Source organism: Podarcis filfolensis (assembly GCF_964270895.1).
Source record: "Podarcis filfolensis genome assembly, chromosome: 13".
In the NCBI taxonomy this organism is placed as follows: domain Eukaryota; kingdom Metazoa; phylum Chordata; class Lepidosauria; order Squamata; family Lacertidae; genus Podarcis; species Podarcis filfolensis.
Window position 1 is genome coordinate 45560107 of NC_139615.1, and position 23232 is coordinate 45583338.

At 45.5% G+C, this 23232-nt stretch overlaps 1 protein-coding gene across 1 annotated transcript in view; it reads left to right on the forward strand.

Moving 5' to 3' along the window:
* SH2D4A (SH2 domain containing 4A) overlaps positions 1 to 23232 on the forward strand; it is a 34699-nt gene that overhangs the window by 7216 nt on the left and 4251 nt on the right. Inside the window, exons 3-7 of the mRNA XM_083584520.1 lie at positions 2133 to 2188; positions 8116 to 8196; positions 10746 to 10866; positions 20272 to 20491; positions 21955 to 22085. Of these exons, the coding sequence (XP_083440646.1) occupies positions 2133 to 2188; positions 8116 to 8196; positions 10746 to 10866; positions 20272 to 20491; positions 21955 to 22085 (609 nt within the window). The remainder of the gene's footprint in view (positions 1 to 2132; positions 2189 to 8115; positions 8197 to 10745; positions 10867 to 20271; positions 20492 to 21954; positions 22086 to 23232) is intronic.

A 23232-nucleotide genomic window follows, 5' to 3' on the forward strand; every position in this document is an offset into this window, starting at 1 on the left:
ACTTTAGAATATAAAATCACTCCAGTGACGGATTTACAGTGGTACCTCGGGTTACAGACACTTCAGGTTACAGACTCCGCTCACTCAGAAATAGCACCTCGCGTTAAGAACTTTGCTTCAGGATGAGAACAGAAATCACGCAACAGCGGCAGTAGGAGGCACCATTAGCTAAAGTGGTACCTCAGGTTAAGAACAGTTTCAGGTTAAGAATGGACCTCCAGAATAAATTAAGTTCTTAACCCAAGGTACACCATTCCAACATTGTTCTACTCAGAAGGAAAATGGCTAGCAGGGGAGGAGCTTGGGACATGGGTAAAAGGTAAAGGGCCATTACGTTCAGTCGTGGCCGACTCTGGGGTTGCGGTGCTCATCTCGCTTTACTGGCCAAGGGAGCCAGCGTACAGCTTCCGGGTCATGTGGCCAGTATGACTGTGATGGCCTGGGAATCAGATTCAGAGGCTGAACCGGAGGAGTCCCAGCCTGCACAGGAGTCCCCGCCTCCAGGGCCGGCTGAGCTGGGGCAGGGCCTTGATTCTGAAGCGCCTGCACCTGTGCCGGATCCTCAGGAGCAGGCACCAGGTGAATCCACTCTGGCTCCGGAGGCGATTGAGGACACATTGCCTACAGGTGCACCTCTCCCAGCCCTGTCAGGGGAAAGTGAGTCTCCCCCTGGGTCCAGTAACCCACCGGCCTCTCCTGAGCTGCAGAAGCTCAGGGCAGAGAGGCGGAGCGAACTGGTTTCTCCCAGGAGGAGTGCTCGCCTTAAGGCCAGGAGAGGCAGGTCACCTGTGGGCCGGGACCGCCCCTGGCCTCAGAGAAGATAAAGGCCAGTCAGCCCGGTCCCAGGTTGCGGGAGCAACGGCGTTGAAGAGCTGTTTCGGCCAGCACCCAGTCCTGTTCCCTCAGAGTTCCTGTCCTTGCCCGGCTCCTCGCTGTGGACCCCGCTTCGCCCATGGAGGTCTGCCTGCCGACCCTCGACTCAGGTCCTGGACCTCGCCCCACGGTAACCTCCCCCTGGACCAGCACAATGACTAAGCCACTTCTGGTGAACCAGAGCGGCGCACGGAAATACCGTTTACCTTCCCGCCGGAGCAGTACCTATTTATCTACTTGTACTTTGAGGTGCTTTCGAACTGCTAGGTTGGCAGGAGCAGGGACCGAGCAACGGGAGCTCACTCCGTTGTAGGGGTTCAAGCCGCCGACCTTCTGATTGGCAAGTCCTAGGCTCTATGGTTTAACCCACATCACCACCCGCGTCCCGGGACATGGGTAGGGGCATCCATAATCCCTGAAGTGTTGTTGTTGTTTAGTGTGATCCCTGAAGTGAGTGGGTGATAATCACTGGCATCCTGGCACCAGAGTGCTAGACAGGTCGTCATTCCAAGAACAATCCAAACCCAACCTCAATGGATTGGGGTCTCAGTCAAGACAAAGGGTGTGTTTAACTTGGCTGGGGAAACAGGAAAATGTTCCCACTCTGGAAGAATGGCAGACGAAATTGATTGACTTTATGGGACTGGCAGAATTGACTGGCAGAATCCGTGACCAGGGAGAAGAATCGGCAGAAGAAGAATGGAAGAAATTCAAAGACTATTTGCAAAAATATGGTAACATTAAGGAATACTGAGTGATGTTGGATTGAAATTAAGGGGTTATCAGCTGTAATGGTACAAAAGAATATGAAAAAATAGTTCTTTTTTGTACATAAGTTAAAGTATAAGTTACAATAATTTAAGAAGATGGATAGAAAATAAGGTTTTTAGCTGTAATGCTATGAGATAAGGATTTGCTGGATGAACAATTTGAACTGGAATACAAGAAGGGGAGGCATGAGGAGGTCAGGGAAATATGTTATTGAAAAATAAGATATGAAATTTATGTGTTTTTAATATTTTTTCTTTTTAATTTTTTTCCTTTTTTCTTTTTCTTCATGGTTTGTATAAAATGGAAAATCTTAATAAATATCTTCTTAAAAAAAAATGTAAATACTTTCCCTTGTTTCACCTAAAGATTGGAATCTGGAGGTCATGTGAGGGAAAGGGTAAGCCTGGCTGGTGCTCAGGTATCTGTCAGAAGACCCCCTCCCAGTTTATATCATAGTTGTGACAATTTCCACCCTCTCTTCCCCACAGGTGGGCGGGTTTTGCGGCACCGAGTGGGGGCTCACCTGGGCAGGTACCTCCCACCTGTTTGGGCTGGCCTTTGACCCGCCCTCGGCCAGGGAGGACAATGGCCGGCTGGCCGGGGGTGGGGCAAAGGCTAAAGAAAAGAGGCTGACCCCTTTGTCCAAGCCTCTTTTGGTTTTTCTGGCCAAAGGCGGGTCAAAGGCCAGCCCAAACAGGTGGGAGGCACCCACCCAGGTGAGCCCCTGCTCGGTGCCACAAACCCCACCCACCTGTGGGGAAGGGAGGGCGGAAATTGGGGAAATTGTAAGAAAGGGGGGCAGCCTTTGTTCGGGGCTTCTCTCGTGCTTCTTCCAAGTGGTAGTTGGAAGTCTTGTTGCAACAATAAAGATCAGGCCTACTGGCCACTGTCTTGCTTCAGTCTCCTGGCTGAAGTCTTTTGCTTGTGATCCCTGACCTGTGTTGTAAATAAAAATTGCCTTTTTCCTTTATGGGGTATCCAAGAGCCCATATAGAGTCCTTACATAGGTTCCCTGTTGGTAGGAGAAAATAACAGGCCAACCAGAGAATATTGAGAAGCAAAGCAGCTAGTAAGCCTGATCTTTATTGATCTGTTGCAACAGGGTGCTCCCCTCACCCGCAGGAGAGGAGGAGGAACCCAGAACAATGGCACGCAAGGCCTTATATGGACTTTTGAAATTGCCACCCTGTAGATCAAGACCACCCCTAGAAACATCATACATACATCACAGAAGGGGTGTAACCTAAGACCACCCCCCAGATACATCATACCTATATCACAAAAAGGTGGTCTAAACAGAAATTTGAATGTTGTTTTTTCTACTGTCGTTGTTTATCTCCTGTCTAGCAGGTTACTTGATTGGATTTCCTGGGGAGCCTGGCCAGTCTTTTGTAATGATAAATACTTAGTTCCTGGGCCATGTCACAGGCTCACACCCTATTCGTATCTTAAATGTGCCCTCAAGACAGGATTTGTGAGGAAAGAGACAATGGGGAGGTTTCCCACTTTGACCTTGCAGAGAAAACATTTGCTCAGTTTAGGAATCAAAATGGTTCCAGGTTGGCCTTCCTGTGCTGATCTATGTACGTGCTTGGTTGGTAACTTATGAACATTACCCTATATCTAAGACCATAAAATTCCTATCACACCTGAACCTATGGAAGCCAAGGTTAGGCAATTGTGGGGTGCCCCAAGGACTCGCAGTACGAACGCAACTGTGAATGAAGTTGGATTCACTGTAATATTTCTTGCTTGAGAGCAAGTAATTTATGGGCCATCCAGAACATGCAACTAGGCAAATCTCCAGGACCGGATGGTTTGACTTCAAGATATTATAGATCCCTGAAAGAATGGTTAGTACAACCCTTAAAGGAAGTCTGTAATGAAATATTGGAAGGGAAAAAGGCACCAGAGTTGTGGAAGGAAGCTTATATTACACTTATATCGAAAACAGAGTCTGAGAAGACACAGCTTAAGAACTACCACCCGATATCTTTGCTTAATGTGGATTATAAAATTTTTGCAGATATTTTGGCTAAAAGACTAAAAAAGGTACTAGTAGAAGAAATTCATAAAGATCAAGCGGGCTTTCTCCCGGGTAGACACTTGTCTGACAATACGAGGAACATAATTAACATTTTAGAAAAATTACAAGTGAATATTAACACCAAAGCAGTTTTGATATTTGTGGACGCGGAGAAAGCCTTTGATAATATTTCTTGGAGTTTCATGAAGATGAATTTACAGGGGATGGAAGTTGGTCAAGGTTTTGGGAACGGTATAGGTGCAATTTATTCAGAACAAAAGGCTAAATTAATTGTGAATAATGTAGTGACGGAAGAATTTAAGATAGACAAAGGAACACGACAAGGTTGCCCAATCTCTCCATTGCTTTTTATATCGGTCCTGGAGGTTCTCTTAAACATGATTAGAAGGGACCAATTGGTTAAAGGTATACAACTCGGAGCTAAACAGTACAAATTGAAAGCATTTGCTGATGATCTGGTATTGACATTACAGGAGCCAGAATCTAGTACTAAAAGAGTACTGGAACTGATCCAAGAATTTGGACAAGTAGCGGGATTTAAGTTGAATAAGATGAAAACTAAGGTTCTAGAGAAAAATCTAACAGTGACTGAGAGAGAGAGGTTTCAGAAGGAGACAGGATTAACACTGGTTAAGAAAGTGAAATACCTAGGGGTTAATATGACTGCCAAGAACGTGAATTTATTTAAGGATAATTATGAGAAATGTTGGAAGGAAGTGAAAAAGGATTTAGAAATATGGTCAAATCTGAAGCTATCATTGCTAGGCCCGAATTGCTGTGATAAAAATGAATGTATTGCCAAGGATGCTGTTTTTGTTTCAAACATTGCAAATTTTGGATAAAATGGAGTGTTTCAAGAAGTGGCAGAGATATATTTCTAGATTTGTCTGGCAGGGCAAGAAGCCTCGAATAAAATTTAAGATATTAACTGATGCTAAAGAAAGAGGTGGATTTGCCCTGCCAGACTTAAAACTTTATTATGAATCAGCCGCTTTTTGCTGGCTGAGAGAATGGCTGCTTCTTGAAAACACTGACGTGCTGGATTTAGAAGGTTTTAACAATGTATTTGGGTGGCATGCATACTTGTGGTATGATAAGGTCAAAGCACATAAAGCGTTTAAAAACCATATTGTCAGAAAAGCACTGTTCAATGTCTGGATAAGATATAAGGACTTGCTTGAAAATAAAACCCCAAGGTGGTTGTCACCAATGGAAGCGAAGGCTCAGAAAAAGCTCAATATGGAGGCCAAATGGCCGAAATATTGGGAAATTTTGGAACAAGAGGGAGACAGATTAAAACTGCAAAGTTTTGAAAAATTAAAAAATAGAGTGCGAGATTGGCTTCATTATTACCAGATAATGGAGGCATATAATTTGGACAAAAAAATTGGCTTCCAGGTGGAAAAATCAAAATTGGAAACAGAACTGCTAGATCCCAAAATTAAGAACTTGTCAATAATGTATAACTTGCTGTTGAAATGGAACACCCAGGATGAAACGGTGAAATCTGCTATGATTAAATGGGCACAAGATGTTGGACATAACATTATGATGGCTGACTGGGAACAGTTATGGACCACAGGTATGAAGTTTACGGCATGCAATGCCTTAAGAGAGAATATTATGAAAATGATCTACAGGTGGTACATGACACCAGTCAAGCTTGCAAAAATCTATCATTTGCCCGATAATAAATGTTGGAAATGCAAAGAGACTGAAGGCACATTCTTTCACCTTTGGTGGACATGCCCAAGGATTAAGACTTTCTGGGAGATGATCTATAATGAAATGAAAAAGGTATTTAAATATACCTTTCTGAAGAAACCAGAGGCCTTTCTCCTGGGCATAGTCGGCCAATTGGTGCCAAAGAAGGATAGAATTTTCTTTATGTATGCTACAACAGCAGCAAGAATACTTATTGCAAAGTACTGGAAGACACAAGATCTACCCACCTGGGAAGAATGGCAGATGAAGGTGATGGACTACATGGAACTGGCGGAAATGACTGGCAGAATCCGAGACCAGGGAGAAGAGTCGGTGGAGGAAGGTTGGAAGAAATTTAAAGACTATCTACAGAAACATTGTAAAATTAATGAATGTTAGAAGGATGTTGGAATGAAGTTATGTGGTTTTAGCAGAAATGGTATAAAGGTTTAGGAAAAAACAGACTGTAAATTGGTGAAAGGAGGGAAAGTAAAGTTACATTATATTAAGATAAATTACAGGACAAAAATTGGAAAAGATGGAAAGGATTTGCTGAAATAGTTAACCGAACTAGAATACAAAAAAGGGAGGTGCGAGGAGGTCAAGGAAACAAGCAAATGAAAAATAAGTTCCGCTGTGTTTTTTAATGGATTTTATTTTTCTTGTTTTTTTCTTCGTTCTTTTTCTTTCTTTTTTTCTTTTTTCCTTATTGTGACGTGTTGTTTTGTTTTTGTTTAATATGGTGTTTTTACTTTTTCTTTTTGTAACCTTTAAAACTTTAATAATTTTTTAAAATTTTTTTTTTAAAGAGAGAGAGCAAGTAATTTACTCCCTGCCGAGTTTTCGCTTAAAAGTTTTGAGAGCTGAACGAGTCTGTCTCTGTGTTAATATGTAATGGGAAGGAATGTTTGTTAAGTAGGTTGGTCACCAGGCAGGAGGTTGGGAGCTCTCCTTACTGCATTGACTGAGGTGCTTAAATCAGAATTTGAAGGTCAAATGTGGTAACTAGTCACTGGCCCTTCTTCTGCACCTTGGGTTAAAAAAAGCAGTTGGCTTCATTAAACACACTTTTAGATCTTCACTTGCACAATTAGCTCTGGGAAATGGGACTTGCTCACCACATTAGTACTTTGGTCTACAACTTAGCGGTGACTATGGATCTGCTATGTTTTTCGCAACATTAAATATTCCTAGATGCAGGAGAGCATTTTTCTATGACTAAGTTCTGCACTTCGCCATCTTTGTGGAAGGGTGATTTTGTGGGATAACCAGTCTCGTATCACCAACGTGCTTAAGTCCAATGAATGCATGAAGGGGTTAATGCCATAGAGTAAGCTGTCCTGCCAGGCTTAGCTATGTCACTTCCCCTTACCTTGGAAGGAAATGGGTAATCAAGCCTTTGATCACCCCCTAGTCTACAGAACAGCATCTTAAAAAGTAGAGGCATCACCTTGCCAACAAAGGTCCGTATAGTAAAAGCTATGGTTTTCCCAGTAGTAATGTATGGAAGTGAGAGCTGGACCATAAAGAAGGCTGATCGCTGAAGAATTGATGCTTTTGAATTATGGTGCTGGAGGAGACTCTTGAGAGTCCCATGGACTGCAAGAAGATCAAACCTAACCATTCTGAAGGAAATCAGCCCTGAGTGCTCAATGGAAGGACAGATCGTGAAGCTGAGGCTCCAATATTTTGGCCACCTCATGAGAAGAGAAGACTCCCTGGAAAAGACCCTGATGTTGGGAAAGATGGAGGGCACAAGGAGAAGGGGACGACAGAGGACGAGATGGTTGGATAGTGTTCTCGAAGCTACCAACATGAGTTTGACCAAACTGCGGGAGGCAGTGGAAGACAGGAGTGCCTGGTGTGCTCTGGTCCATGGGGTCACGAAGAGTCGGACACGACTAAACGACTAAACAACAACAAGTCTACAGAAATGTGAGATGCCCCATCAGTTTTGGCATTCTGCCTGCTCTTGAAGACACACCTGTTTAGGCAAGAATTCCCCTGAATTTGAACTTCCTTGTCCTAGTTGAACTGTTTTAATGGTTATACCTTTAAACTGGGGTGGGTTCTTTTGGTATATTTTCATTATGTGTGGCTTTGAAGATTGATTTTATACTTGTAAACTGCTTAAAAGCCATTTTGGTACATTAATTCATAATACAGTGGTACCTCGGCTTACAGACGCTTCAGGTTATGCATTTTCAGGTTGCGCACCACGCCAAACCTGGAAGTACCAGAACAGGTTACTTCCGGGTTTCGGCGCTCACGCACGCGCAGACCCACTAAATCGTGCTTTGCGCATGCGCAGAAGCACCAAATTGCTACCTGCATGTACGCAGACGTGGCGCTGCGGGTTGCAAACGTTGCAGGTTGCGAACGTGCCTCCCGCATGGATCACGTTCGCAACCCGAGGTTCCACTGTAACTTGGGTGAGGTATGCTAGACTGAGCAATAGTGACTGGCTGAAAATCTCCCTGTGAGCTTCACAAGCGAGTGAGGATTTGAACCCAGGTCTCCCTCATTTTACACTCTCTCCATTCTGTTACACCGCTGTGAAGCAAAATATGTATCTCCTCTGTGGGCCTGAAAATTCAAGAATTCTGATCTTGACTGTGCGTGATTCTTCATCCTGTATGTTTTGGAACACAATTAGATTGTGTTTGGAGTCAGGGTGTGAAAAGCTTACAATCCTGTTTTTCTGTTTGGTTGGGTTTTAGGCTCCCACCAGTAAGCCAAGAGGTATAGAACAGATGCTGGCAGACTCTATCAATCATTCAAGGAAGTACGTCTTGCGGCAGGTAAGGAAACAGTGTGGGTTTATGGAAGCAACTGCATTTTGCCTGTATTCTCTGTTGTCTCCTGGTCTCAGAATCATGGAATTGTAGAGTTGTAGGAATCGCCTAGAGATATAAGCCATGCTTCTGAATGCAAATCAACTCATGAGACCAGTGTGATCTTAAACACCCCCCACCCCAAGGCCCTTAAATTGGGATGCTGCACATTTAGCAAACCAGAAAACTAGCCTGCTCCACGATGGAGGTAAATCATGTCAATGCTCAGTGCTCAGCCATTGCAGGATTTTGGGGCGAGGCCACTTCTCAGAGATTTCCGCTTTCGTTTAAAGAAGTAGCAGAAGCCCTGGAACAGACTAGCTTCTCACACTTAGTAGACCATGGGTAGGCAAACGAAGGCCCGGGGGCAGGATCTGGCCCATTCACCTTCTAAATCTGGCCCACGGACGGTCTGGGAATCAGCGTGTTTTTACATGAGTAGAATGTGTGCTTTTATTTAAAATGCATCTCTGGGTTATTTGTGGGGCATAGTAATAATAATAATAATTATTATTATAATAATTTTTATTTGTACCCCGCCCATCTGGCTGGGTTTCCCCAGCCACTCTGGGCGGCCTCCAACAAAGATTAAAAATACATTAAAATGTCACACATTAAAAACTTCCCTGAAGAGGGCTGCCTTCAGATGTCTTCTAAATTGTCAGGTAGTTGTTTATCTCTTTGACATCTGATGGGAGGGTGTTCCACAGGGCGGGTGCCACTACTGAGAAGGCCCTCTGCCTGGTTCCCTGTAGCTTTGCTTCTTGCAGTGAGGGAACCGCCAGAAGGCCCTCGGAGCTGGACCTCAGTGTCCAGGCTGAACGATGGGGGTGGAGACGCTCCTTCCGGTATACTGGGCTGAGGCCGTTTAGGGCTTTAAAGGTCAGCACTTTGAATTGTGCTGGGAAACCTACTGGGAGCCAATGTAGGTCTTTCAAGACCGGTGTTATGTGGTCTCAGTGACATAGGAATTCGTTCATTCCCCCCCCCCAAAAAAATATAGTCTGGCCCCCCACAAGGTCTGAGGGACAGTGGACTGGCCCCCTGCTGAAAAAGTTTGCTGACCTCTGTAGTAGACCATAGCAACTAATAGACATGGAATGGGGACAGGTATCTCCCAACATCCTCAGCAGTTGGTGCCAAGCTATAGCTTTTGCAAAATTGCCATTAAAAGTGGCGTATGAAAGGCATAATGCCCCATGGTGTGTTCATTCCATTATCCAGTTTAATAAACTAGTTTTGTAGTATACCCAATAACCCACAAAATCTGTTGACCAGACAGTGTGTGTGTGTGTGTGTGTGTGTGTGTGCGCTCATGTTTATATGTGCACCCTGAGAGCAAAGCTGCCACTTAATCTATAGTTTTAAAGAAATCTTATAATGTTATCGGGACGCGGGTGGCGCTGTGGGTAAAAGCTCGGAAGTGTCCTCGGGCTGCCCTGGCCCCCGGCCTCTTAAGTGAGATGGGCGCACAACCCTAGAGTCTGTCAAGACTGGCCCGTACGGGCAGGGGTACCTTTACCTTTTTATAATGTTATCTGTCACCAAATCCTTTGTATCTGGAGTGGTTTCATTTGTTTGCAGAATAGAATCCTAGAATCCTAGAACTGTAGAGTTGGAAGGGTTTTCCAACCCCCTGCAATGCAGCTGCTGATTAGATATTACATATTTATCTTCCCCGACAGGGATTGAGGCAGCTGACTGATAAAAATAAGAACAGCTAAAAAGATTAAGAGAAAAAACACAATCATTAAAAAAGAATTAAACACGGATAGAATTAAAACTCGTGTGTATGTTTGTAACAGACAGACAAACACAATCAAAACAGCCCAGCACCAGCCCCCTCGTTAAAAGCATTCCGTTTCCAAGAGTCTATTGGAACAGGAAAGTCTTCAGCTTCCAGAGGAAGGAAAGACAGCAAGGAGGGAGCCAGTCTAGCTTCTCTCGGGAGAGAATCTCCAAATTTGGGAGCAGCCACCAAGAAGGCCCTATCCCATGTCCCCGCCAAGCATGCCTGGATAAACCTGTCCATCTAAAACTGGAAATTATCCCTTATTTCAGGGATAGCCAACATGTTGTTGGCCAGAGGTTATTACAGTACCTCCCCTCAGCCCCAGCTTGCATGGTCAGTGGGGTAGGGATGCTGGTCGTTCGCAACCACAGCATGTTGGAGGAATCATGTTGGAGGGACCATGTTTTATTTGCCAGACGTCTGCCATTAAAAGTGCAGCTCAAGGGGAAAGATATTCGAGCATCCTGTTGCATTTCTGAATCATTGAGTTGGGCAAAGGCTCATGTACATGGTTGCTCAACTGTGTCCCTTGGCCCTAAAGATTAGTCAGGCGACAAATTTTGATCGGTGACTAAAGCTTTTGTCGACTCATCTGCCAATCACCTTATTAGAAGAAGTTTATGACCCTTATCAGAGGGATTGCTGAACTGCCCATTACCTGTAAATATGATTGCCATGCAGGAAGTAGATAGGTTCACACTAAACAAAATACTTTGTATGACAGAGGAAAGAAGAGGAAATGAATACAGTCGTGAATGACAGCAGAGCACAAGAAGTGACCCTAAATCGCTCCTACGAGTCAATGGAGAAGTTGGACAACGAAGATCCTGTTTGGTTGGAAACTCGTAAGCCCCTGTTAGATCTCTTATGTAGTGATGCCTTTCAGATTAAACTTAGGACCCACTTGCACGATCCATTCAAAGCAGTATCATTCCACTTTGCACACGCCTGGCTTTCCCTAAAGAATCCTAGGAATTGTCATTTGCTAAGAGCTACAATTCTCAGAGTGGCTGAACATCCAGCCCCTCTTTCCAGGAGCTTTAAGCAGATAATGTGTACATAGCCTAAGGCTCCTGTTTGTTCTTTTTGCTTATTTGCAAACTAGCAGCGCAGAGATCAGAAACGGAGACATAAAAATATGAGCAAGCCACCTCCTTTGCTGAATAACTTGTACAGTGGTACCTTGGGTTAAGTACTTAATTCGTTCCAGAGGTCTGTTCTTAACCTGAAACTGTTCTTAACCCGAAGCACCACTTTAGCTAATGGGGCCTCCTGCTGCTGCCGCACCGCCGGAGCACGATTTCTGTTCTCATCCTGAAGCAAAGTTCTTAACCTGAAGCACTATTTCTGGGTTAGCGGAGTCTGTAACCTGAAGCGTATGTAACCTGAAGCATATGTAACCCGAGGTACCACTGTACAGTGGACGCTCAGGTTGAGAACGTGATTTGTGCAGGAGGAACGTTCGCAACCCGCTGCGCCGCATCTGCGCATGCGCGGGCTGCGATTTGGCGCTTCTGCGCATGCACAAAGTGCGATTTAGCACTTCTGCGCATGCGTTGAAACCCGGAAGTAACCCGTTCCAGTACTTCCAAGTTTCGACGTGTCCTTAACCTGAAAACGTGCAACCTGAAGTGTCTGTAACCCAAGGCATGACTGCACTAAAATATTCCACTCCTGTCACCAACCTATATATTACAAAAGGAACAAAAGCCTATCCTGAATTTAATCTGGTGAGAAGCTGCTGGTGTTTGTCAGTCTCATTCTTGCCCTGTTTTGGTTCAGTGGCTTGCTTTCCGTTGCAGCTGTTCTCTCTGGCTCCACCTCTTCCATCACACACGCTGCTGCCACACACTGTTGTTTTTTCCTGTATGCATTTCCTGAATCCTGGGGAAATTCCATTGCGAGGTTACCTTGGTCTGACTGGAGACAAGGAGAGGGACTTGAAAGTCTCAGAGAAGTTACTTGTTTGCAACCTGCATCTGTTGCACCTTCGTGTTCAGCAAGTCACCTAAGAGATACAGTTGGAAATAAAAGCACAATATTCGAAATATTTTTAAAAATGCGGAGTGACAGACCTGCAGCGACAACAGCCATTGCAAATTCTTTTGTCCCAATGTTACCTCTGGTTAAACAGAGGTCTTGAAACAACTACAAAACCTGCCAAACCAGAGTTAACAGTGAGTGCTTGCGCCATCCGTTTTTTTCAAAACACCTTTGACTCTTTCAGGCAGGCAAAGGTCTTTCTCTGGCTTTTCCTTCCTCCTTGAATAATTTTGTCAGCTTCTTCTGCATTGCCCAGGAGGCGGCGCTGAGGGGTGAGCCGCATCATTGCAGGCAGCAATGCAGACAGACGAGGAATGAAGAGACTAGACTTAGCATATCGGAATGTGAAAAAGGCCGCAGCTTTATTGACTGGCACGAGGATCTAGCAATTTAATCACATTAAAATCCTGTTTGAATAGCGTTTCAGCTTATTGCTGCCAGACTGGAATTGGCTGGATACTGGAGAGATTCGAGTCGATTAACAGGAGAGAGCTGGTTACAGCAGGCTCTGGAGAATCTCTATAGCTGGAAAAATTAATGCATAACTAAAAGGTGGCCTGGGGGAGGGTTGCGTGCTAGATTCCTCCTCTGAATAGTTGTGCCTTATTCAATGAACTAGGAAACATGGATTGGTCTTGACACCTACTGCCCGCATTTCATAGGCTCTGGGGGAGAGAGTGATGGATGTGCAGAGCTCTGCATTGGCAGGAGCAGTTAGAGATACGAGTTGGTGATCTAGAGGGAAACTCTGTTTTGTGCTGGACTGGGCATTCAAATTCTGTGATGTTTTCTCTCTGGGCGTGTAATAATTTCACTGAATTGTGGGAGGAAGTGAGTGTAGACTGGAATTCATCCCTGGGCATAGTTTATTTCCCTTTCTTCTCTTTTCTTCATTATTATACAGTGGTACCTCGGGTTATGAACGTACTGTATTTTTCGCTCTATAAGATGCACTTTCCCCCTCCTAAAAAGTAAGGGGAAATGCGTGTGCGTCTTATGGGGCGAATGCAGGCGGCAGGCTCTGCTCAGCGCTCCCTTTAAAGAGCCGCGTGGAGCGTGTGTGCGGCTCTTGGGGGCTTTTCCCCAAGGAGGGAGAAGGGCTTATGTCCTGGCTTATGGGATAGCCGCGCGCAGCCTCTCTCGGACAGGGGATGAAGTCTCCACTTGCCCGGTAGAGGCTGCGCGCGGCTATCCCATAAGGCAGGACAGCAAGCGGGATCACTGCGCAGCGATCCCACTTGCTGTCCTGGCTTCTGGGATTCAGAATTTTTTTTCTTGTTTTCCTCTTCCAAAAACTAGGTGCGTCTTACGGTCTGGTGCATCTTATAGAGCGAAAAATATGGTAATTAGTTCTGGAGGTCCATTCTTAACCTGAAACTGTTCTTAACCTGAGGTACCACTTTAGCTAATGGGGCCTCCCGCTGCCGCCACGCTGCCGCCACACAATTTCTGTTCTCATCCTGAAGCAAAGTTCTTAACCTGAGGAACTGTTTCTGGGTTAGCAGAGTCTGTAACCTGAAGCGTCTGTAACCTGAAGCATCTGTAACCCAAGGTAACACTGTATACGCTGAATATGTATGTATATATATGGGGTGTTAGTACCTCTGCTGAGGGACACATTGTGCTCCGTCTGGGGTCATTTGTCCACCTTGGTCCCCACGCTGCACTCAGCTCTCACCTGTGTCTCAAACCCTTGGTGTGTGGGGTGAAGGGAGTAGCTGTCCAGCGTTGGCCTCTCTATTGACTAAGTCCCATCCCATGAGCTACCCTCAGCTGGTTTAGCCAGCCAATCGAAGCCTGCATGCTTCTTGGAGGCTGAATCTGTCACTTCCTCATCAGCCCCCCATCCCATGCCATCTCTAAATCTCTTGGCAAACAGGACATGCTGCTGGACTCCTCCCAGCCTTGTTCCCAATGCAGATCTTTATTCCCCCCTTGTTCCTGGTGTAGATCTTTATTCCTTCTTCCCTGGTAGCGGGGAGGCACCATTTTGTGGTTTAATAATAATAATAATAATAATAATAATAATAATAATAATAATTTATTATTTATAGCCCGCCCATCTGGCTGGGTTTCCCCAGCCACTCTGGGCGGCTTCCAACTGAATATTAAAAACAATACAGCATCAGACATTAAAAACTTCCCTAAACAGGGCTGCCTTCAGATGTCTTCTAAAAGTCAGATAGTTGTTTATTTCCTTGGCATCTGGTGGGAGGGTGTTCCACAGGGCGGGTGCCACAGAAGGCCCTCTGCCTGGTTCCCTTTAACCTCACTTCTCGCAGCGAGGGAACCACCAGAAGGCCCTCGGCGCTGGACCTCAGTGTCCGTGCTGAACGATGGGGGTGGAGATGCTCCTTCAGATACACTGGACCGAGGCAGTTTAGGGCTTTAAAGGTCAGGACCAACACTTTGAATTGTGCTCAGAAACGTACTGGGAGCCAATGTAGCTCTTTCAGGACCGGTATTATATGGTCTTGGTGGCCGCTCCCAGTCACCAGTCTAGCTGCCGCATGCTGGATTAATTGCAGTTTCCGAGTCACCTTCAAAGGTAGCCGCACGTAGAGCGCATTGCAGTAGTTCCCCACAGGTGCCAAAATGTCTTCGACCAGATCTAGCCAATAATAATAATAATAATAATAATAATAATAATAATAATAATAATTTATTATTTATACCCCGCCCATCTGGCTGGGTTTCCCCAGCCACTCTGGGCGGCTTCCAACAGAACACTAAAATACAATAACCTATTAAACATTAAAAGGTTCTCTAAACAGGGCTGCCTTCAGATGTCTTCTAAAAGTTTGGTAGTTATTTTTCTCTTTTCTCTTAGGCTAGATTGTTGCCAACATGTGGCTGTCCAGCCTTTGCTTGTAGACTTCCAGAGAGGCAGAGCCCACCGCTCCTCTAGGCAATTATAGAACTATACAATAATAGAGTTGGAAGGGACCTCAGGGGCCATCCAGTCCAACCCCCTGCGATGCAGGAATCTCAGCTAAAGCACCCATGACAAATGACCATCCAACCTCTGCTTAAAAATCTCCAGGGAAGCAGAGCCTGCCACCTCTCGCGGGAGTCTGATCCACTGTCAAAAAGCTCGCACTGTCAGAAAGCTCCTCCTGATGTTTAGTCAGAATCTCCTTTCTCGTCACTTGAAGCCATGGGTTCGAGTCCCACCCACCGGAGCAGGAGAAAACAAGCTTGCTCCACCTTCCATGCGACGGCCCTTTAGATATTTGAAGATGGTTATAATATATCCAGGGGACGCGGGTGGCGCTGTGGGTTAAACCACAGAGCCTGGGACTTGCCAATCACAAGGTCGGCGGTTCAAATCCCCGCGACGGGATGAGCTCCCGTTGCTCGGTCCCTACTCCTGCCAACCTAGCAGTTCGAAAGCACGTCAAAATGCAAGTAGATAAATAGGTACCACTCCAGCGGGAAGGTAAACAGCATTTACGTGCGCTGCTCTGGTTCGCCAGAAGCGGCTTAGTCATGCTGGCCACATGACCCGGAAGCTGTACACCGGCTCCCTCGGCCAGTAAAGCGAGATGAGCGCTGCAACCCCAGAGTCGGTCACGACTGGACCTAATGGTCAGGGGTCCCTTTACCTTATAATATCTCCAGTGATTCGATCCAGTGGCAGATTGACACATTTTTTTTTCTGTGCTGCTGCCCCCTCCCTTTCCTGCAGGTTTACGCAAATGCTTCCTTCTCTTGGCACAGGCAGCCCTGGTGTGAGGAGGGGACATGAAGGGGAGAAAGTCTTTCCTAAATGTGCTGTAAATGTTTGATGTGTACACACCCTGATTATGCCCCAATATGTCTGTGTGTATCTGTAAGCCTCCGACTTCCCCAAGAAAAGGGGGACCCCAAAGGCTGTACAACTTCGTGTTGTTTAGTGTACCGCCTCCCTTCCCCTGGTGTGTGAATCTGAGGCTCAGTCTTGGCACCAAGAAACGCCCATATTAAAAAGCCGTGAGCAAACAGCTGTGCAAACAGAGGCGAAGCCAACTTTCCTTTCTGAAGCTGAAGGAGGCTCAGAAAAACACCTCAGTGGGCTCAAACAAAGCAACAAACTCTTCCCCTACTGGCTGTTGAGTTGCGCTCCAACCTGCTCCTCAAAATGATGCCAAATCTCTCTTTCTCTCTCTCTATTGTATTAAATTTTCTGTTTTACAGTTTAAACTACTCGTTTTACATCCTTAAGATATCAATGACTCCCCGTCTTCTCTTTCCATGGTTCATTTTACATATCATAAATCCCTGCATATTTTACAAAAACTATACCAATCAGTATTCCATTATTGCATCCATCAGCACTTATTTACACTGTTGAATTTATCTTAATGCTGCCAGTGTTTTCACCTGTACACAATTATTTCCCATATATTCAATACACACTTCCCAGTCTTCTTTAAACGTATGTTCTTCTTGTTCTCTTATTCTGTATGTTAAATCTGCAAGTTGTGCATATTCTGTCAGCTTAAGTTGCCATTCTTCTTTGGTTGGGACCTCGCTCGTTTTCCATTTTGGGGCTAACAAAATGTGGGCCGCAGTTGTGTTGTTGTTGTTGTTTAGTCGTTTAGTCATGTCCAACTCTGCGTGACCTCATGAAGCAGATAACGCCAGGCACTCCTGTCTTCCACTGCCTCCCGCAGTTTGGTCAAACCCATGCTGGTAGCTTCGAGAACACTGTCCAACCATCTTGTCCTCTGACGTCCCCGTCTCCTTGTGCCCTCCATCTTCCCCAACATCAGGGTCTCTTCCAGGGAGTCTTCTCTTCTCATGAGGTGGCCAAAGTCTTGGAGCCTCAGCTTCAGGATCTGTCCTTCCAGTGAGCAATCAGGGCTGATTTCCTTCAGAATGGATAGGTTTGATCTTCTTGCAGTCCATGGGACTCTCAAGAGTCTCCTCCAGCAACATAATTCAAAAGCATCAGTTCTTCGGTGATCAGCCTTCTTTATGGTCCAGCTCTCACTTCCATACATCACTACTGGCAAAACCATAGCTTTTACTATACTGACCTTTGTTGGCAAGGTGATATCTCTGCTTTTTAAGATGCTGTATAGGTTTGTCATTGCTTTTCTCCCAAGATCCAGGCGTCTTAATCTGCAGTGATCATGGAGCCCAAGAAAGTAAAATCTCTCACTGCCTCCATTTCTTCCCCTTCTATTTGCCAGATACGGTAACCTTTTCTGACACCTGGGAATTTCAGTCTGAATTATCCCCTGCAGAAAGGATTTTTTAGGAAAGTACTTTTAAACATTCCCCCCCCCAATTCATTATAGCTCTTTCCCTATTACTCTTTTACATGTCCACCACATTTGAAAGAACATTGCCTCCACCTCTTTTAATCTCCAGCACTTATCTGATTCTGTCCTGTACATCTTAGCAAGTCTACTTGGAGTTAAATACCATCTGTGAATCATTTTCAGGTAGTTCTCCTTCAAAGAATAACATGCTGTAGATTTCAAGTTTCTTTTCCGGAGTTTTTCCCAGAGGTCAAAATCTATATTGTGTCCTATATCTAGCGCCCAGTGTGTCATTGAGGCTTTAACAACCTCATCTTTTGTTTCCCATTCTAATGACAGATTATACATTTTAGACAAAAGTTTCTCTTTGTTTTGTAGAAGTTCTTTTTCCAGTTGTGAGCTTTGGTCCAAAAAACCATTATTTCTAGCTTAATTTAAAGATTTCATAACAAAAAATTTTTTTTTCCTTCCAGTAGCACCTTAAAGACCAACTAAGTTAGTTCTTGGTATGAGCTTTCGTGTGCATGCACACTTCTTCAGATACACTGAAACAGAAGTTGCCAGATCCTTCTATATAGTGAGAAGGTGGGGAGGGGTATTACTCAGAAGGGTGGTGGGAATGGGTGATTGGCAGATAGCTGTGATGAGCCTGTTGGCGACTCTTAACGACTGCAATAGGTCTTACAGGAAAAAGCAAGGGGTGCACGAAAGCTCATACCAAGAACTAACTTAGTTGGTCTTTAAGGTGCTACTGGAAGGAAAAAATTTTTTTTTGTTTTGACTATGGCAGACCAACACGGCTACCTATCTGTAACTTAAACATTTCATGTAACTGATGGTATTGTAACCAGTCCGTAACATGCTTCCTTATAAATGGTGCCAAAAAATCTAAGCCCAAGACCAGCACCCACCTGCACCCACCTTCACCACCAGGGACCCACTGGTTTTGCTGAGACTGAAGAGTTTGATGTGCAAGCTTAAATAGCCTTGTAGGGGGTGGGAGAGCAGAAAACAATATATTTCATCCAAAGGCTGATTCTCACACATTCCATTTCAAGCCTGTTTGTGTGCCTGCAGTCAATAAGTACAGTGGTACCTCGGGTTACATACGCTTCAGGTTACATACACTTCAGGTTACAGACTCTGCTAACCCAGAAATAGTGCTTCAGGTTAAGAACTTTGCTTCAGGATGAGAACAGAAATCGTGCTCCGGCGGCGCGGCTATTTCTGGGTTACTATTTCTGGGTTAGCAGAGTCTGTAACCTGAAGCGTCTGTAACCTGAGGTATCACTGTACCTGATTCAATGGGCCATATTCTCTTAGATTGCCCTTTACACAGCAGACTTCGCCAGCTGATGCTGAGCAAAATGTTGGCCCACAACTCCAAGAAGAAGCCAAAGAAGGTTTCTCCTGGCAGATCGGGACAAAGTTATTACTGCTTTAGTAGGTTCCTTTATAGCCACAATCTTACCCCAAAGGATTCCCAACGAACTATCCTTTCGGGAAATAGGCAAGGTGTGGGTAAACTTGGCCCTCTAGATGTTTTGAGACTACAATTCCCATCATCCCTGACCAATGGTCCTGTTAGCTAGGGATGATGGGAGTTGTAGTCCCAAAAACATCTAGAGGGCTGAGTTTGCCTATGCCTGGATATCCAAATGCACACAACCATAGTGTAACCTTCTAACCCTCGTCTTTTTAATTATTCCAGTTAATTGAAACGTTTTATAATGTGATACCAGTAAAGACATTTGATTGGTTGGTTGGTTGGTTGGTTGGTTGAATATATTTCACATCTGGCAACCAATATCCCCCTTTGGTTTCAGATAGCACATGGGTAGACGAGTCTAGAAAACCTTGGACACAAATTTTCACGGCCTTCGAACAGCCTGCTATGGTGGTTCATGTACCAGAATAAATGTATTCAGCATTAACTTGGCGTGTGCATACTTGATTCTGACTAAACTAAGCCTCCATGGGTTTAATTCATTCCTTGGCGTCTCCAACCAAAAGGATAGCAGATAGCAGAGCTGGGAAAGACCTCTGGGGAACCACCACGAAACCACAGCAGTCAGCACCAATACAGCATTGACTGGGTTCAGTACGAATCCCCATTCTCATTGCCAAATCATGCTTCACCTGTTATTTTGCTCTGTCTGGCTTTCTTCCCCCTTTTGTGCGTGTTGAGATTTCAGAAGTACCAGAAATAATTTTTTTAAAAAATTACGGTAGTTTTTTTTGAATAAATACTAACCAAAATTATGACTTCCTGGAAAGTTAAAAGTTTAATTTGTATTTGTATTTGCCACCAAATGTTTATATGTCCAGATGATTTACTGGAGAACATAATGGTAGAATTTTATATTTACGACTATACATTCCAGGCTGATGTACTCTAGTGGCATTAATGTATTAGATCCCCTTTTCTCTTGTTTTGTTTTGTTTTTTGCTGTATTTCATACTTATGTTAAACCTGCCAGGCATCGTATTACTAAATTCTAACTATCAAATAGATAATATATTTAATATGGCCAATAAAGATACATTTTTTCCCATTAAAAAAAAGAAAAAAAGAAGAAGTACCAGAAATGCCTCTGGACCTAGTGGCGGAAGAAGCTGCTCGGGCGCCTGGGGCGAGGCGAGCTGCCCATAGGGGCGGGGCGCACCGTGGGGCCTCCGGAGTCGTTCTCCCTCCTCCCACTTAGCCGCCCTACAGCTGGGGGGGAGGCAGCGGGCGGACCATTTGGGCAATGTGGAGCCTGCATGCACCCAAGCCACCATGTCTCTCCCAGGAGAGACACGTGGCTCAGGTGTGCTGCAGGCCCTGCTGTGAGTGCCGGCCGACATTTTGTCACCCCCCTCAGTGGTGACACCTGGGACGGTCCACACCCACCTTCCTCCGCCCCTGTCTGGACCTCCACCCAAGAGCAAATAACAACCTTCTTTTTCCTGTTTCAGTGGAGCGGGCAAAAGCAGCCGATGAAAGGCGGCGCTCCCTCGCCAGACAGGCCCGGGACGACTACAAGAGGCTGTCGTTGCAAGGCACCCGCAAAGGAAAAGTGGCGGGGGTCTCCATGGTTTTTAAGGCGGGGGAGCAGAAACGGCCGCTTCCTCCTCCTCCTCTGCCACCGAAACCTAAGCATCTCAGTGCCGGAATGACCAACGGCAAACCAGACAGGTTAGTAACCCTGAAGGCTTTGACTAAGTTGGTAGGGTGAGGAGGGGAAGGCCAAGGGAGAACTCAGAAAGGAAACCTGAATTGTTCTTCCTCCTGTTGAGTCCTTTCCTCTTGACCACATTGCACTCTGCATATATCTATATGGATACTGAAGCTGTTGAAATTGTGCAATTGGCCTTTAAAATGCAATTCTGGGACATAAAAGGTAAAGGGACCCCTGACCATTAGGTCCAGTTGTGACCGGCTCTGGGGTTGCGGCGCTCATCTCGCTTTATTGGCCGAGGGAGCCGGCGTACAGCTTCCGGGTCATGTGGCCAGCAGGACTAAGCCGCTTCTGGCGAACCAGAGCAGTGCATGGAAACGCCATTTACCTTCCCGCCGGAGCGGTACCTATTTATCTACTTGCACTTTGACGTGCTTTTGAACTGCTAGGTTGGCAGGAGCAGGGACCGAGCAACGGGAGCTCATCCCGTCGCGGGGATTCGAACTGGCGACCTTCTGATCGGCAAGTCCTAGGCTCTGTGGTTTAACCCACAGCGCCACCCGCGTCCTGGGACATAGTTCAGCTATATCGGGCTTGAACGCACCTGAACGTGACTAGCTGAGGTGACTGACGCCTCTAGCCATCCAGCAGGAGTGTTTCTGTGTGAAAAAGGCCAATGGGAGTTATTTTGACGCGGCCTGGCACACTTCCTAGAGTTATACAAAAAGCCACAGTAGGGCATATGAAGGAAGAAACAGCTATGTTGGCAAAGGGCTGGTGATGAGTGGGCAGACTGGGTTTTTCCTGGAGCGCGTCTAAAGCACACAATGTTTACGTGTCAATGACACACAATTAAATGCCTATGAGACCTAACTGAATCCAATATATATATATAAGGAAAATCAAAGCCAATAAAAAACCTTAAAGGGGAATGAGAATGTTTCTTACCTGAAGTAAATTGGGGGACGTGTTGAACAGTCTTTACTAACCTGCTGCCCTCCAAATATTTTGGGGTACAGCTCCTGGGAATCCCAGCCACAATGAGCACTCTTTGAATCTTTGGGCTTACTAGTGGTGGCCCCATGCTTGCTGCCAACTCCTGCAGCTCCCTGGAAATGCTGCCCTGACCCTTCTGGGCCTTATGGAAGGGAGCAAGGAGAAGGGTCAACTCCCTTTGCTTGCCTCATCTTCTTATTGCTTGGCTGGACAAATAGATGGGTCCCAAATTAAAGAAAGGAAGCAAGTGGTCATTGGTGGTGAGAAGCTAGGAGAGAGTTTGGTTCAGCCTTTGTGACAAGACTCCTTGAAGGGCATCTGGCCCAAGTATCCTCCGAAACATCTATAACGGGCACAGTTTATTCTAAATCGTGATTTGTTTTTTTGTAAAGGAGCTTATCTTTGCAATGGTACTGAACTTAAATCCAGTGCAAAGATTGTAATCTGCTCCCCGCATCTTTCTCTCTTCTTATTGCGACAACAGGAAGCAGGCAGTACAAAGGACTGTCTCCACTTCTACTCAGGAGGCCATCATTCGGTGGTTCAAGGAAGAGCAGCAGCAGCTCCGAGCTGGTTTTGAGAAATCCACGGGCCAGGTAGCACCTTGGTTCCATGGTGAGTACCTGGTCTTCCTGCCTTTCATAGGGCAAGGGAGCCCAAGCTAAGGACCACTGTGTCAGGAATGAGCCAGCTCCAAGCAAAGATTTACAGCCAACTGCAGTAAGCAGCCAGGAACAGAGAGGCTCAGGTGTTAGTCAGGCAGGGGAGAGCCGACAGCTGCAGACTTTGGCTCTGCCTGACCTTGACGAGCAGACTGATAAGACAGTAGGGGAGAGCAGGCTAGAACACAAAGCTCACAGGAAGCACAAACAGGAGCGAATAGATCCAGAGACAGCCTCTCAGATCAAGAAGAGGGTGGGGCTGAGCCCCTAAGTCCGAGGAGTTGGCGAATGGGAGGGCTGCTAGATTGGAAACAAAACAAGAGATGTAAGAGTCATAAGTTCAATGTATTCTGTCACAGCCAGAAGGAGTCTTCAGAAGGGTCATCTTGAGTAATGATGCCAGAGGCTTTGTCAGAGCTGTCCGGAGCTATCTGTTTGTTTTTGCAATAAATCCTCCTTTTTAATTACCTACGCTTACTGTGTTATCAAGCTGGGAACCTGGACTCCTGACACACTGCAAGACGGGGCATTTGTGGGTTTCTTGATACTATCATATGCTCAGCCTTCCTTAATGCTGTTGTCTCTCCCATGGCCCAAATGTAGGCTGTGAGCTCCTTGGGGTAGGCACATCTTTTTCGCTTATATTACACCATAAATTAAGTGCCCTGGACACTGCATTGATGAACAATCCCAGATAGCCTCTGTGAACCATTCACTCAACTGACACGCCTCTTGTGGGGATCATTCCTATGTATTCATTCATTCAATGGAAGTTAGAGTGCTCGCTTTCTGCATAAGAATTTGGGATGGGAACAAATCCCATTAACAGTGCAGCCATGTAACACATGGTGAACTAACAAAAAAAAGTGGGATTTCATTAAGTATTCCTTGCTTTCACATTTGGGTCCCAGAGATGACCAACCAGACTCAGCAGGGATCTTGGAAGTGGTCAAAATTATGAGCCAAGGGTTCGTCCAGCTTTATCATCGTGGGAGATGGGAACAAGGTGTTCTCTCTCTTGTTTTGGAAACAGCAAGGGAAGCAGCAAAGCACAAGCCCTGTGGCACCCCATTTTGTTTGTCTGTCCAGCAGGTGTATTG